We start from the raw sequence: 14,120 nt of genomic DNA on the forward strand, positions 1-14,120 counted from the left end.
CCGTTTATTAGCAATTTTGAGCATCGATAGTTTGAAAATACCGGGCGAAATTCTAAGTAGACATTTAGTTTTAAAAGTTTTAATTATTAAATTAAAGTTTACTAAAATTTTCTCGGCGTTTTGACGCCATCAGACATCATCCTCAAGAGTGAAAAGATCAATTGAATTGCAAAACTCTAAATGGCAGCAAACTTCGTACGACTGATCAGCTGTTGCTTTCATTGATTTACGACATGCGTAGACAAAATCTCTATATTCTCCGCTCGGCTCTCACCGCTGTGGTCCGGGCTCGGGCCCCGGCTCAGACGGGATCATATGTGAGTTGAGTTTGTTTGATGTTTTGTTCTATCCCTTGCCACGTAGGTTTTCTTCCGGTTCTCCGGTTTCCCAAAGCGATGTTTTATGTGCATTTCCGAGTAGTTTTGCTTTGAAATCAAGCGGGGTTCCTTTGTTGTGTACACGGACGTACGTACGTACGGACATCGGTTTTCGCTGAGTTTTCGGATATGGGAGTCGGGTTGGTTGGTTATGAGTATTGAATATACGGTTTTATGGGTACATTGTAAGCGATAAGCCATGTGCCATCTCGTCTCTTTACCTATGGAAAGGAGCGGATCTTATCTCATAACTTAACTACTGCTACGTGTTAATGATTACGAAACTTCGACTAAAAAAGTACCAAGGAAACCAAGATTCAATTAGGTTCGATGATTTTATTGTAGAATTAATAGCGATCTTAAAATGCAACAATAATAAGAAAGCTCCATGCATTTACAAAATAATTCTAATTAACTGCAATATCAAACAAAAGCGATTGAAAGTAACCTTTAAACTTAAAATAACGAAAGGCAAAAAAAATAATAAGAAAATATATACCATCAATATGAAATGATATCTAATGTCCATTATAAGCAATCATGCAAGTAAAAGCTTGAATCAACTTAAACCAATGAACCCTTCTTAAAAAAATCGTGGATGCGAGGCTAACATCAAAATACAAAAGAAATCACGCTTTTTCTCGAGGGAATTTGTGGCATTCCTTTTGTAATTCCATATATATGTATAAATATATAGCCTCACATGCAAGACAATTTTAAGAATCGTGCATTTGCAATATGCGACCTGCACAATGGCGGATTTCATCACGTGACCTCTGAGTGCAAGTCGCCTATTAATAAACTGCTGGGTCAACGATGACGTTCACTAACGTTTGCAAAGTACCCAATACATTGTACAACCTTTACAGTGCGAATCGAAAAACCATGGGCAAGTAGAAATATTTCAAGAATTGTTTAATCAGCCAATCAGAAGCGTTATTGCTATCTTTCCGTTATCTTGTGGTTACATAGTAAATTCTGATTGGCCAAAGAAGAATAGAACATTCGTAGAACTTTTTTAGGTGCCCACGGTTTTTCGAATTGCACTAGTGTAAACTCAACTTTGCAAAGAAAGATATAGAGGATATTACATGGGCGCGCGGAGATACGAATTTTATCTTCGAGTGTTGAAAAGATCTCTCACGAGTGAGCGTAGCGAACGAATCTCCAAGCGGCCATGTAATATTCTGTTTATTATATAATTATCAATGAAGTATGTTTTGGCTTTTTCAGGCAATTCTTTCCGTGTATTTTTTAATAGCCATCGTAATGGTGTTATTTTCACACGTGAAAATAACATATTATTTTCACGTGTGAAGATATCAAGTTTTCGAAATAGAGAAAAATAGATATTTCATTGGTAATTATATAATAAAAAGATGTAGTCACATATCGGTCACGCTTGCCAAGGTTACAATTTCAATAATCACAATTTGATTCACTCTAAATCACTAAAACTAAAACTGAACTAAAAACGACGTTAATTGTGCTTATATTTGCGCGTGGTGACGCCAAAATATCCAATTCCGCGAATCAAACTTAAGTAAACTAATAATTGTAACCAGGAAAACTACGAATTATAAATATACTTACATAGGTACATTGTCCTTTACAAGTATCTTTGAAACACAAGCATGCATTTTACAGCGTCAGGAAAGGCATGTTTTACTAAAAGCAAATACCATACAGTTTAAAATCTTTACTTAGAGCAGCCCATGTACCGAAGCTTGAGATCGTATTCCTCGTTCCCCACCTACACATGAATATGAAACGGCATATTCTCCTTTGGTAGAACAGACCAGCATGCAATTCTAAGGCAGTCAGGTTTGCATTTGATGCCAAACACCACTTCTGATTGGCTGGCTTTACTGCACTGTACGACAGCTTGGTTGGAACGGTGACACGAACAAGTGTCCCGTCCACAAAAACCCCGGCACGAACAACCAGTGCTGATGCATAAGCTTCTACATTTGCTTTCACTTCTGCAAACGCTTCGACCTTTCAACAACAACAACAAAAATCTTTTTTTTTACAAAGTTTTGAACTGATAAAGATAGCGTCGCGGGAGACTAGTGACTACAAACATGGTAACGATGAGTCTTTTCTCAGTTTACTTTTTTAAAGCTTGGAAAGCCTTCACTCGCATTATTCACCTTCCCAAACTACATTGTGAACTATAGAAGAGATAACGTGATTGACGAATAAGTACAAGTCTGAGTTTGGGATTCCTGTGTAATAAAGGAACGGAGTAATTGGCCCAGGCCGCAAAAGAAACGATCGAAAAACCACAAAGGACACTAGGGAAAAAACGTTTGCGCATGCGTGCCCTTCAGCAAGTTTTCTAAGAATTTAGAAGAATTTAATTGAGAAAATGAATGTTTGTTTTCTCCGAGCATTCAAACAAATTCGCGAGTATATACTTTTGTGAGACCAAAATACTGTATCAATAAAGACAATGTGAAAAAATTAGCCTTACGTTTCACGCATTGACTCCACGTTTTGGCATTTTGTGAAGTTCATTCTTATCAGTCATATTTGAAAGTCAAATTTACATATTTTAAAAATAGCATGTATACTTTGCGACTAATTTGCATACGCACTTAGAGCATGTGCAGAGGTTTTTTTACTCGTGTCACCACAAAGGAAAGAGAGACGATACTTAAACATGTCAATTATATCAAGATACTCGGTAACAGGATAGTCTTTACATGGGAATACTATATCCTGTTGACTATACCCTCAGTTATTGGTATTTGTATATCTAGTTGTAAAATCAATAAATCAATAAATAAAATAAATTAATTAATTGATTAAAAGTAAGTCCAGCCTCGTTAGCGTGTTTAGCTGTTCTTTAAGCATTATGAATAACTGTATATACCTGTAATGCAATCTTGGGAGGACTGAGTGACGTCTCTTGTGATAGAAGTTTAGGCGGCTTTATGTTAAAGTCAACATTCAAGGTAAACTCCGCACACAAACTCACGATCAGCACTGAACTGAAACAAATTGGTGGCTGAAAACAGAAATGTAAATAATATATATATTTTACTTTTTTACCAAATGGGTCATTCGCTCCGTGTTGATCATTTTAGACCGCTTTGAAATAAATTGATGAAGTTTTTCAAATAAGCTAAATTAATAAATTTGATAAACCATATCAAACATTGAGTGTCGTATTTCCCTGTGTCTGTTGTCTGCGAGGCAGACCCACTAGTTAGCATCGTCCCCGTATCCCTCCTCGATTTTCCAAAGTTTTTTTTTACTTTGTCTCCTTTCTTTTCTTTTCTTTTCTTTTCTTCTTCAAAAATGATCATGTCGAATTCGTTATAAAACGATGGTCTTTTTGTTTGCCGCTTTTCCGCACAATCCAAATATGGAATTGATCATACCATATATGGAGTGAGCCGGCTTCTCTACTCCAACTTCGACATTAACATATAGAGTAATGCTTGATATGGTTTGAAATTGCACTTTTAAATGAAGGCAGTGAGGTGTCTAGTGCTGTTTCATTTGGGAGTTTATTCCATTTCATAAGTGTTCTTGGATAAAATGAGTGCTTGTAATAATCCCTTATAGCCATTGGCTGTATGGTAAGCGTACTCTTTGGAGCGGATTGAGTAGGAATGACTAACTGGTTTAATTTTACCATCCTATCCCAGTGACATCCAGTCAGGATCTAAAGTCGTTGCATGCATGTTGATAAAATTTACATTTCTAATGAGAATTCTAGATCTTGTACGTAAATATCACTTGCATGGTCGACATGACGAGTAGAGTAGAGTACTGCTTTAATTATTTACTGAAGGTTAAACTCTATGTGAAGCTACTCATAAGTCAACGGAACAAACACCAAAGAGGATCATCTAAACATCACAGTGATACTTTATAAACACTAGAACATGAAGTATCAACCTTCAAAATATTGCCCGATAAAATTCCGGTACGACAAGAGCACGTAAAATGCCTTTGCGCATGCACTTAAAATACATTTGTGCTAATCTCGTACACATAGTCTGCGTTTCTTCTGACCTGCGGAGAAGAACGAGGGCTTTGGCATAATCCATTTTTTTGGCGTATGTGCAAATTTTTTGGAAGTGAAATACATCAATGACAATCATGATTTAAAACACATTCTGTGTTTACTTCCGATCAAGTCAAAAATTAGAAATCGGGAACATATTTTTTTTGCATTTTTGGCAAGTCTTTGAACGCATGCGCTCTTATACCGGAAGTCCAAGAAATCCAAAAAATGGATTATGCCAGAGCTCTCGTTCTTCGCCGCAGGCCAGAAGAAAAGTAGGCGTTGGATACGAGATTGCATTTGTGCATTCTCATCAATGCGGGCTATTTATAGAAACTTTAAAATGAATAAAATCTAGAGTGACTTAACACTTACAATCCCCTTACTCCAGGACATGCCGACCTCTCTTCCAATTCCATTTTCTATTTCTTCGTTGCTGTATTTCACTCGATAAATGTTTTTTCTGATGCTTCCAAGTGTTACATAAAGATCAGTTCCCATTTCCCATTTCTTCTTCCCGTTTTTCCAGTCTAAAGCAGTGGTCTTTAACCATGTGCTTCCCTCTCCTTTGGTTCGGATTCCAAGTAACGTCTTGTTAAAAAGAGAGAACGTATTTTCCATTGCTAGGGACAAATCTAGAAGTCTTCGTAGGAACAGTTTAGGACCTAAGGACCCAGCCGTTCCATTACCTTCTCCTCCTATGGATCCCACTGTTCCATTACTGCCTCCTCCTCCTCCTCGCGAGGACCCCACCGTTCCATTACCACCACCTCCTCCGCCACCAACATTTCCTCCGGGATATGGAGTTGCTGTTCGGTTTGAATCAGGCCCCACCGCCCTGCGATTACGTCTGATAACTGTAGTGGGTTCTTGTGTTGATAACCGCTGACCATCTAATGTGTCATCTAAAGAGCTTTCTTCAGTTGGTACCACCAACATGACAAATGAATCTATCTTTAGAGCTTTGATTTCTTCTTCCACAAAGTAAGCACTGTCCATCTCAATACGAGTCACATGACTGTACAAGTTAACCATCATCGTGGTGACGTCATGCCCGTCCTTGGTTTTAATTGGTTCACCAAAATGAAGCTCTTCAGATACATAGATATTACTTTCTGAGACCATTCCGTTGGTCTTGTTAATTGTGGCTGAATCGTTGTATTTGACATCAATATCCATGTCTGATGAAGAGTTGACCAAATCTGATTGGTTGAAGTGATTTTTGACCAACACGTCATCGATTTCTTTAGTGTTTGCTTGTCGGTGCATTCTGACGGGGCCTGGAAACAAGGGAGAGTTTTCTGGCTTTACATTTTGGTCTGTCTGTCCATCGACGTCTTCATACAAATCACGTCTGACGGCCGGGAGAAGCTGGTATAGGATTCCATGCAAATAGCGAACGAATTTTCCGTCAGTTTGAGGGTACCCGTGAAGTTCAAAAAGTTCAGTCGTGTCATCATTGCCTGTGTCCTCAGAATAGTCCTTGGTACTGAGAACAAACAAAACAAAAGAAGAAGAAGAGAGAAACAGAGGTTAGATTAATCCGTAATGATTTAGGGCCCGTTTAGAGGATATTCAAAAAAATAAAAAACCAAACCAAACCAAACCAAACCAAACCAAACCAAACCAAACCAAACCAAACCAAACCAAACCAAACCAAACCAAACCAAACCAAACCAAACCAAACCAAACCAAACCAAACCAAACCAAACCAAACCAAACCAAGTTCTAGTTTTCTACCTTGGTAGTTGAACCCTGAAATAACCAGTAATGGCGGACTTCACTTCCTCATCATCGTCTTTGAATGTTGTGTTGATCTTAAGAAGAAACCAATAGGCGTATGACGTCTTGTTAACCACTTGAAAACCAACGGTAGACGAGATGGTTTCTGAAAAAGAACACACAATATAACTGCCATGTAAATAAACCAATTTAAATCTATAGCATAAATAGTGAGCTATGGGAAAAATGCGAGTCCTAGTACAGTTAAGCCGATGTTCCATTCGCTTAAAAACCAAACCCTACAAGCGTAACTTAGGAACCCCTAGGAACCTCTCACACCCGTAACACCTTTTTACCGAATCTTGCAGCCTTAAATCAGGGGAAAATAACTAGGGCAGTGCAATTCGATCTATTTCACTGGTCCATCAGATTGCTAGCTAGGCTAAAAATAACTCGCGCGCTGATTGGTTGGTGGCTTTGACGTCGATCGTCTTTGTAAAAGATGCTGAACGCTTTTTTTTTTCGGCGGCTTGATGGACAATTAAAAAAAAAAAAAAGATCAAGCTTCTTTCGAAACTGAAATATATGGATTCAACAACAAGACTACATTCATTATACAAGGCCATGTTCAAATCGTAGTGATCTAGAGAACTGAAACCAAACCTTCAAATATGCATGAATACGTCCAAAGACTACTAACACTTTACAGCCAAGTCGAAAAAATGCTTTGTTTTGAAGTCTTCTTTTTAGAATACCGACACGAAAAAACTCCAAGATTAATAAGGTGTTTTAGAAAATTAATATTTATCAAATTTGAATAGCTTTTGGTCGCTGTCTGCTTTCAAACCTTCAGACTCCGATTCCACTATATGGTAGAAGTCTTGACTTTTTCGGAGTGAAATAGCAATCAAACTGCGCCATGCATGCTGCATGGCAAACTCGTGGATACCCTTCTCTGAATCCTACTTACTGTCTTGAGAAATTGGGTTCCTTGTGCTTCTCTTATGTCCCGCTGACAAGAGCGTTGCTTTATGCGTATAAAATTACTTCTTACATCTGCTTGACGTCGTGAAAAGTCAAGTGTCGTCTACCTTTTCACATGATGCAAAATATTCACACAGGCTGCGTTTACACGGTACTGGACAAATTTTTGACCGTTCGAAAAGTTGTACTTTTAAGCTTTCCGTTCACACGGAACCGTGCTATCTGGACACACGTTTGAACGCCTAGCCGAACAAATTTGGGACCTGGAAAATCGAGGTCAAATTTTTGACTCGTACGGATAAGAAATCGAACGTTATCGTGTAAACACATCTTCCGGATAACTTTTCGTATGGAAAGCCATTTTTTGTCGCAGCTGCTTTAGTGCGTGGTCGCTTAGCTATAACTGTATGAAATGAATGTTGTTATCGTGAAAATTCGGGTTTTTTAAATTCTGTTTTCCTTATAATTATTGATTACAATGGAAAACAGAACAGAACAGTTGCAGTATTGCTTGCATTTCTTGCATGCATTGCTTACAATTGTCACGGTCCTGTTATAATGTTGTTCTGCAAATAGCTTATTAAGCAGCTTTCCAAGCGATTAGAAGAAGAAGCATTGGCTCGGTTCTAGATGCAAATCAATTCTGTCGACTCGCAAGAATTGGCAGAATAGAAAGAAAGGCAGAGAAGTATTGGATAAGACCTGGAAGAACATCTCTTTGGTGGGATAACTTCATGATCAGATAGTAAAACCACTGGCATTATCATATTGATCCGGCCCCGTGTAAACAGAACGTACTTTTATACGAGACGGCTAGGTGTAAACGGCATGTACCGGTCATCTTTTTGAATGGTCACAAATTTGTCTGGTATCGTGTAAATGCAGCCTCAGAAACTATTTACTTACACTGTGTAATAAGCGGATATTTTATAAAAAGTCGTTTAGAAATGTTATTCAACTTGTCTTCATTCAAGTCTGTAAGATATTTGCTGATTTTTGTACGTAAATCGAAAGAATTATCTTGAATGCCGTAAAAGAATTAGTTTTACTGCGTTCGTTCTCATGAAAGAAATTTAAACATACCTTTTTATGCTTCTTGTGTTCATTAATAGTATTCTTCTTTTGTATAGGAGCAGATGCCTATTTTTATATTTTATTTTATCGGATGCATCATGCATCGATCTGATCCGAAGGTAAAGCTATCTGCGAGTGCGAGCATGCTCAGTGCTAGCGTGCCTTTCTGGTGCATGACATCATCCCACATCGATGAATCGAATGCCATAATTTTCTCTTATAAATAGCTTTTCAGCTCTTAAATGGATAAGAAGCTTTGCTTTGCTTTGCTTTGCTTTGCTTTGCTTTTTTAAGCAGCATCTTACAAAGACGACGTCACATCCACCAACCAATCAGCGAGCGAGTTATTTTTAGCCTAGCTAGCAAATCTGATGGACCAAGGATTTAGTGACAGTTACACTCCCCTCAGAGGAGGGTGATCAAGTTGCGTGAAGCATTGTGGGTTAAAAGTTTCATTACGCTTCATTTGCATTTGACCGTCGTTGTGTGAACATCTCCTGGCGATATAGTATTATGAATACCAAATCTGTCTCACCGCTTTGGTGTGGATTTTCTTGCAGTTGGGGGTTTCCTATATCTACACTGTGTAGAATTTCAATTTCTACATACTTGTTCAGTGAAGTCTCTGCCATTTATGTCGATAAAACTAGTTGGCCAAGTTAGATTCACTGGCAACCCTCTCGAATGACTGAGGATTGTTTTAGTTCCTGACTGCCAAAAAATCCGAGAACTAAATGAGAAAAGAGGGCCTTTGACCATAAGGGCTGTCAGTTGCTGCAAAATAGTGCTAAGTGGTGGATATTTCATTTGATAACTTTATACAAACGCGATTGATTGAACTAGAACATCGAGCATCCAAACAACCGATCGGCTTGAAATCACATACCCGGCGACTAAGATGACAAACCTTGAACCGATTTTTCTCTTTAAAATTATCTCTTAAACCATTCATTTCTTTACATACATTCATTTTTAGCTCGTGAATAGCTATTGGAGTGGCTAGATTTCGCATTTTTCGGATATCGCTTCTCAGCCAATCGTTTTGGGTAATTCCCGTAACCATGGAACCCATTGTATTCGCCAAGTGACGTCACTGGAAGAATCCATGCTCGTTGTTTGTAGAGGAAGCCATTTTGGAATTTCGATCACTTCATAATCACTTGTAATCAGCAGCATAGTTTGAGTATTCTTAGTTTACTTTATGCTCTTTTTATTGGACCTTGAGATATGAGATTGTCGCATTTATCATCACGTCGGAAGAAGAATCCGAAAACAGCCTGGTTTGTCATATATTGGATCGATTAGATTCGGTCCAGATAATCTCAATCGTAGAAAAAGTTCGTAACCAGAAATCCGAAAAGAAAGGATTCTAGCCAATTTTTAATAGATTTTATCATATGTAGTGTATTTCTTTCTTTCTTTTTATATATTTTCTTATTTATATTTGTAATCTTTATATATATTTATTTGTAAACTTAAATTTTTCAATTTTATATTGCGAATTAAGTATAAAATAAATATTATCTTGTCTTTAGTCTAATCAGAAGCCAAAAATTTAAGAGAAAATTCTCTTCGTATTCAAGCAGTGAGCGCCAAAAACTATTTTCTTGATGAAGGCTGTAGTACAAAGCTAAAATCTCGTTATTCAGAAAGTTTAACTTGTTTGGAAGTGGAGATGACCGATGAAAGTGGAATCAAAGTGTTAACGCAAAGCAAAAATTTCATTCGAAAATGAGGTTTATGCCTTCATTTGCTTATTTCCCATATATTGTCTATAAAAAAGGATGAAAAAGCAAGATTCTAATACAAATGCAACAAAACATCTTTGTACAACTGAAAACATCGCTTCAAACAGGCATTTTATCATAGTACATCAGTTTCTACGGCTGTTTTTTTTTTTTGTTGTTTTTTTTTTTTTGAAAAAAACGAAAATTGGGATCAAAACTCATACGAAAGTCTACTTTTTGGCGCTTTTTTCCTCTTAATTGATAAAGACAACAATTTGTTTGCACAAAACATAACTCCGACTACCACCTTACTCGGATCACAATACCCTCAATGAAATGAGTCACCAAGTGTCATTTGTTATCATCTTAGTTCATTGGTACTCAAAAAGCTTCACAAGCTTACCATGGGTTTGGTTTATCATTTCTTGTCAAGCTTAGGTTCTTATCGCTGAAGCGTTTTGTTTGGAATAATTATAAAGCGTTCTTATTGTTTCAGGGTCAATATTGAAGTCTAAAGTCTTTTAAAGGTTATGATAAATTGATAAAATTTGCATTGTAAATCTAATAGTATTTAATAGTTTAGCTTTTATTACACTTATATTCGGCTAACATGACAGTATTTTTTCCCTTATATTTCCACTGGCTCAAACAGGAAAGTTTTGATTATTGAAAATGAATATTAAATAACAGCGGCCGACTTGTGAGCCGGGGTCGATGACAAGTCTCTAAAAAATGAAACAATGATAAAATTACGATTTCATTTTCTATCTGAAATGATTTAGTGGTGCCGTGTTTTCATGTGAAAGGATGGTAGCGTTACGCGGTTGATTCCCGCCATCTTGACCGCAAGATATGCTTGATAGGACATAGTGCCATGCACAACATTCAGAATAACTCGTAAATGGTAAGAATTACTGCCATTAATCCATGCGACAGTTAAAAAATATGAGGTTATGATGAGTAATATGAGGGGAAATTAATGATTCTTTACGACGACTCTGAAATTTTTGTGATATTTTTTGTTGCCTGTGATCATGATTGTGATTGGTCGATTAGGTAACGTGCCACTTGATCACCCTCCTCTGCACTCCCCTAGTATTTGCCCCCCGCTTAAATACAACTCCTTTGTAGCTTAGTTTGTATCCCGAATCGAAACTCAGGTAAAAATCGGTCGACTCGAATGGCCTGACCGTTGAATAAGGAATAAAGGAAAACAGCGCATCTTTCACCCTCGAAAAAGAAACCAAAACCCAATACTACAAACAAGATAAATTCTTCTCGGAGCAACACCGAGCAAAATATTGAAATCCTTTCTTGGCCACCACCAAGGAACCTTATTAAAGCTTTGCTCTCGGCCACAACCGAGTTAACTTGTTTACTATATCCTTCTCTCGGCCACCACAGAGGAACTTATTCAATTCTTTATTGTTCTTTATGCTCGGCCACTCTCTGAGTGTACTTTAATTTCTCGAATGATTTCTTAAGCCGAGTAGAGTATTATGGAGCTGTTCAAATTCTCGCTTCAAGTCAACCGCCTATAAGAAAACTAGTCCATCTGAATCGTGTCTTAATTCTATGTGTCGTCTCGAGAGTCTCGTGCCTCGAGACTCTCGAGGAAAAAAACTATTACCACGCGAATATTTGTTTTAAGAGAAGGGAGCTCAGAAAACTACCGTACTTCGTAGTCCAAGATGAGGAACCCAACCACCGCGACCGTTCGGTTGGCTTCACCGATTTATGCAACTGTGCATTTATAATGAATGTTACGTATGGTTGTACATTGAATGTCTACATCTACATCTACATTCTTATTAGTTATTAGTTGATAAAATTTGTAAAATATCACATCAACTGTACATGATAATAATAAAGAAACAATAATAATAATAATACATAATAATAGAAATAATAGTTCAAGTTAGCAACTTTCAACCAGAACGACAAAATCAGGTCGATCTGTATTAAAGATGGCGATCTAATTTACTCGGTTTTGAATTCTTTTAAAGACTTCGAATTTACTAAATCTGAGGGTAAATGGTTCCACTCTGGTATTGATCTTGGAAAAAAAGAAAACTTGAAGATGTCCTTAGAAACTTTAGGTATTCTATATTTAAAAGAGTGACTATTTCTAGTCCTCATTTCACTATTTGGAATAAAATGTTGTTCTGTATTTACATCAACAAGATTGCAGCGAAGACAAGAACAAGGAATACTAGGTTTTATTTCAACTGCTAACACAACTTAAAACTAGATGAATACAGATCTTTATTTCATATTTACCTTTCTGTGAATCTTTTTCCTTGACTTCAAAACTCTGATCAACACGATACATTAAAGTATCACCCTCTTCTAGGTTGACTTCAACCAGGCATTTTGAAACCTTGTGCTTTCCCGGCCAAAATGCAACAAGCAAACTGACAGCGGCCACTAACAGTGTTACAGATACGACTGCAACTATCGTGTATTTGACTTTACAGGATTTATGAAGGGCTTTGGACTTTTCAGGCCCGTGAAAGTCTATGTTGTCCTCCTTTTCTGCCTTCATTTCTTACAACCGTGGGAAGAGTGATTCGCGGGATAAACAGTTCATAAACCTTATTGTCTCGAGCGTTGCGAGAAATGGTTGATAATATAGATTACCGTCTGTTTTTTTAATTTAAGAAACAATAAAAAAGTGTAAACCAGTCAATCGTGCTACGTAATCATAGTACAGTATACACTTCAGTGAATTTTCCCACACGCCTGGGTCGACACTGCTGCATTTCTTCAATATTTTCAATCATTACTCATGTAAACAGAAAGACTAGGTATGTTATGTTCTTCCGGTACGGCTGAATAATACGGCCATGAATCATTCAAAAATACGTTGAAACGCGTTCAAAGTTTTATCATATATTCAACATACCTGAGTATTACAAATATTTTGAAAAAGTGGTAAAGTGGTGGATATCAAACTCTCCTTCGTTTTATTACAATACTAATATCATAATCAGATCACAACTTGAGAAACTAAAACTGTATAAACAGTTCATAAACCTTTTTGTCTCTAGCTTTCCGAGAAATGGTTGATAATATAGATTACCGTCGTCTATTTTATATGTAATACTCTGTCTGTAGAATCGGGGAAACCCCTTTCATCTTGCACTTCAATCCAAGATTATTGGCTAAGAAACAATAAACAAGCCAAATCAGCCAATAAAGCTACGTAATCATAGTATACGCAACTTTCTCACACTTCTGCGAATTTGGCTTTTAAACTTTGCCTGACAAATGGACTTCATAAAATGCCAAAACTTAGTGTCATTATCAACGCTTGAGAAACTTAAGGCTAATTCTTTTATATTGTCTTTATTTATACAGTATCTTGGTCTCACAAGAGTATGCTCGCGAATGTTTTTATATATCTCTTGAAGAAAACGCATCTCTTCTAAATAGGCCATTTGCATGATAGCGTCATTTGACTACCATTCCCAAAATGCTTCTAAGAAAGAAAATTTATGAAACATTTTGGGAATGGTAATCAAATGACGCCATCATGCTAATGGCCTATTCTTGGAAAACGTAATGAAAGGTACGCATGCGCGAACGATTTTCTGGGGGTGTCCACTCCTGCACTTTTTTCTTCAATTTGTTCATGCATGAGAGAAAACTACTTATGTAAATAGAAAGACTAGATATTGTAGGGTCTGTTCTGGTACGGCTGAATAATACGACCATAAATCATTCAAAAATACGTTGAAACGCGTTCAAAGTTTTATCATATATTCAACATACCTGAGTATTACAAATATTTTGAAAAAGTGGTAAAGTAGTGGATATCAAACTCTCCTTCGTTTTATTACATTACAATTATTATTCTTTCATATTGTCTTTACTAATACAGTATCTTGGCTCTCACAATAGTGTACCCGCGAACTTTTTTGTATGCTTGAAGAAAACACAACTCTTCTAAATTCTCAGGCCCCGTCCACACAGCCGGATAAACTTGAAAATTAGACAAGAGGTAGACTTACCTTGAAGGATAATTGTAATTCTATGAGCCATATGGAACATTATGACCTTATTATGCGTACTTTCTTGCGCATGCGCAAAGCCCACATTCCAAAGAAAACCATTGTTATGCAAATAGCAAACAGGTATATAATGTGAACGCCGGACAGACCAGGCCTCTCCTTTTCTTATGTGCAGATTAAAACAAACAAGAACATTTGGTAT

General features: G+C 37.1%; 1 protein-coding gene across 1 annotated transcript; it reads right to left on the reverse strand.

The window, feature by feature from the left end:
* Positions 1-693: 693 nt before the first annotated feature.
* LOC116304212 (uncharacterized) lies at positions 694-12,580 on the reverse strand. Its single transcript, XM_089029803.1, has 5 exons — positions 12,186-12,580; positions 6,139-6,286; positions 4,774-5,887; positions 3,256-3,390; positions 694-2,375 (listed from the first exon to the last, which is right to left on the reverse strand). The coding sequence occupies exons 1-5, from the start codon at positions 12,448-12,450 to the stop codon at positions 2,046-2,048; spliced, it is 1,992 nt and encodes a 663-aa protein (XP_088885929.1). The 5' UTR covers positions 12,451-12,580; the 3' UTR covers positions 694-2,045.
* Positions 12,581-14,120: the final 1,540 nt, after the last annotated feature.

This window comes from Actinia tenebrosa, unplaced genomic scaffold (assembly GCF_029948245.1).
Source record: "Actinia tenebrosa isolate PJP-AT-01 unplaced genomic scaffold, QUT_ActTen_1.0 PGA_scaffold0__85_contigs__length_37466705, whole genome shotgun sequence".
NCBI lineage: Eukaryota > Metazoa > Cnidaria > Anthozoa > Actiniaria > Actiniidae > Actinia > Actinia tenebrosa.

Excerpts from the sequence above, each read along its gene's own strand:
- LOC116304212 (XM_089029803.1), bottom strand. The coding sequence starts at position 12,450 with ATGAAGGCAGAAAAGGAGGACAACATAGACTTTCACGGGCCTGAAAAG. Across the intron at positions 3,391-4,773 it reads TGTCCTGGAGTAAGGGGATT|CCACCAATTTGTTTCAGTTC; the intron begins GTAAGTGTTAAG and ends TTCTGTTTTCAG. Across the intron at positions 2,376-3,255 it reads CTCCCAAGATTGCATTACAG|GTCGAAGCGTTTGCAGAAGT; the intron begins GTATATACAGTT and ends TGTTGTTGAAAG.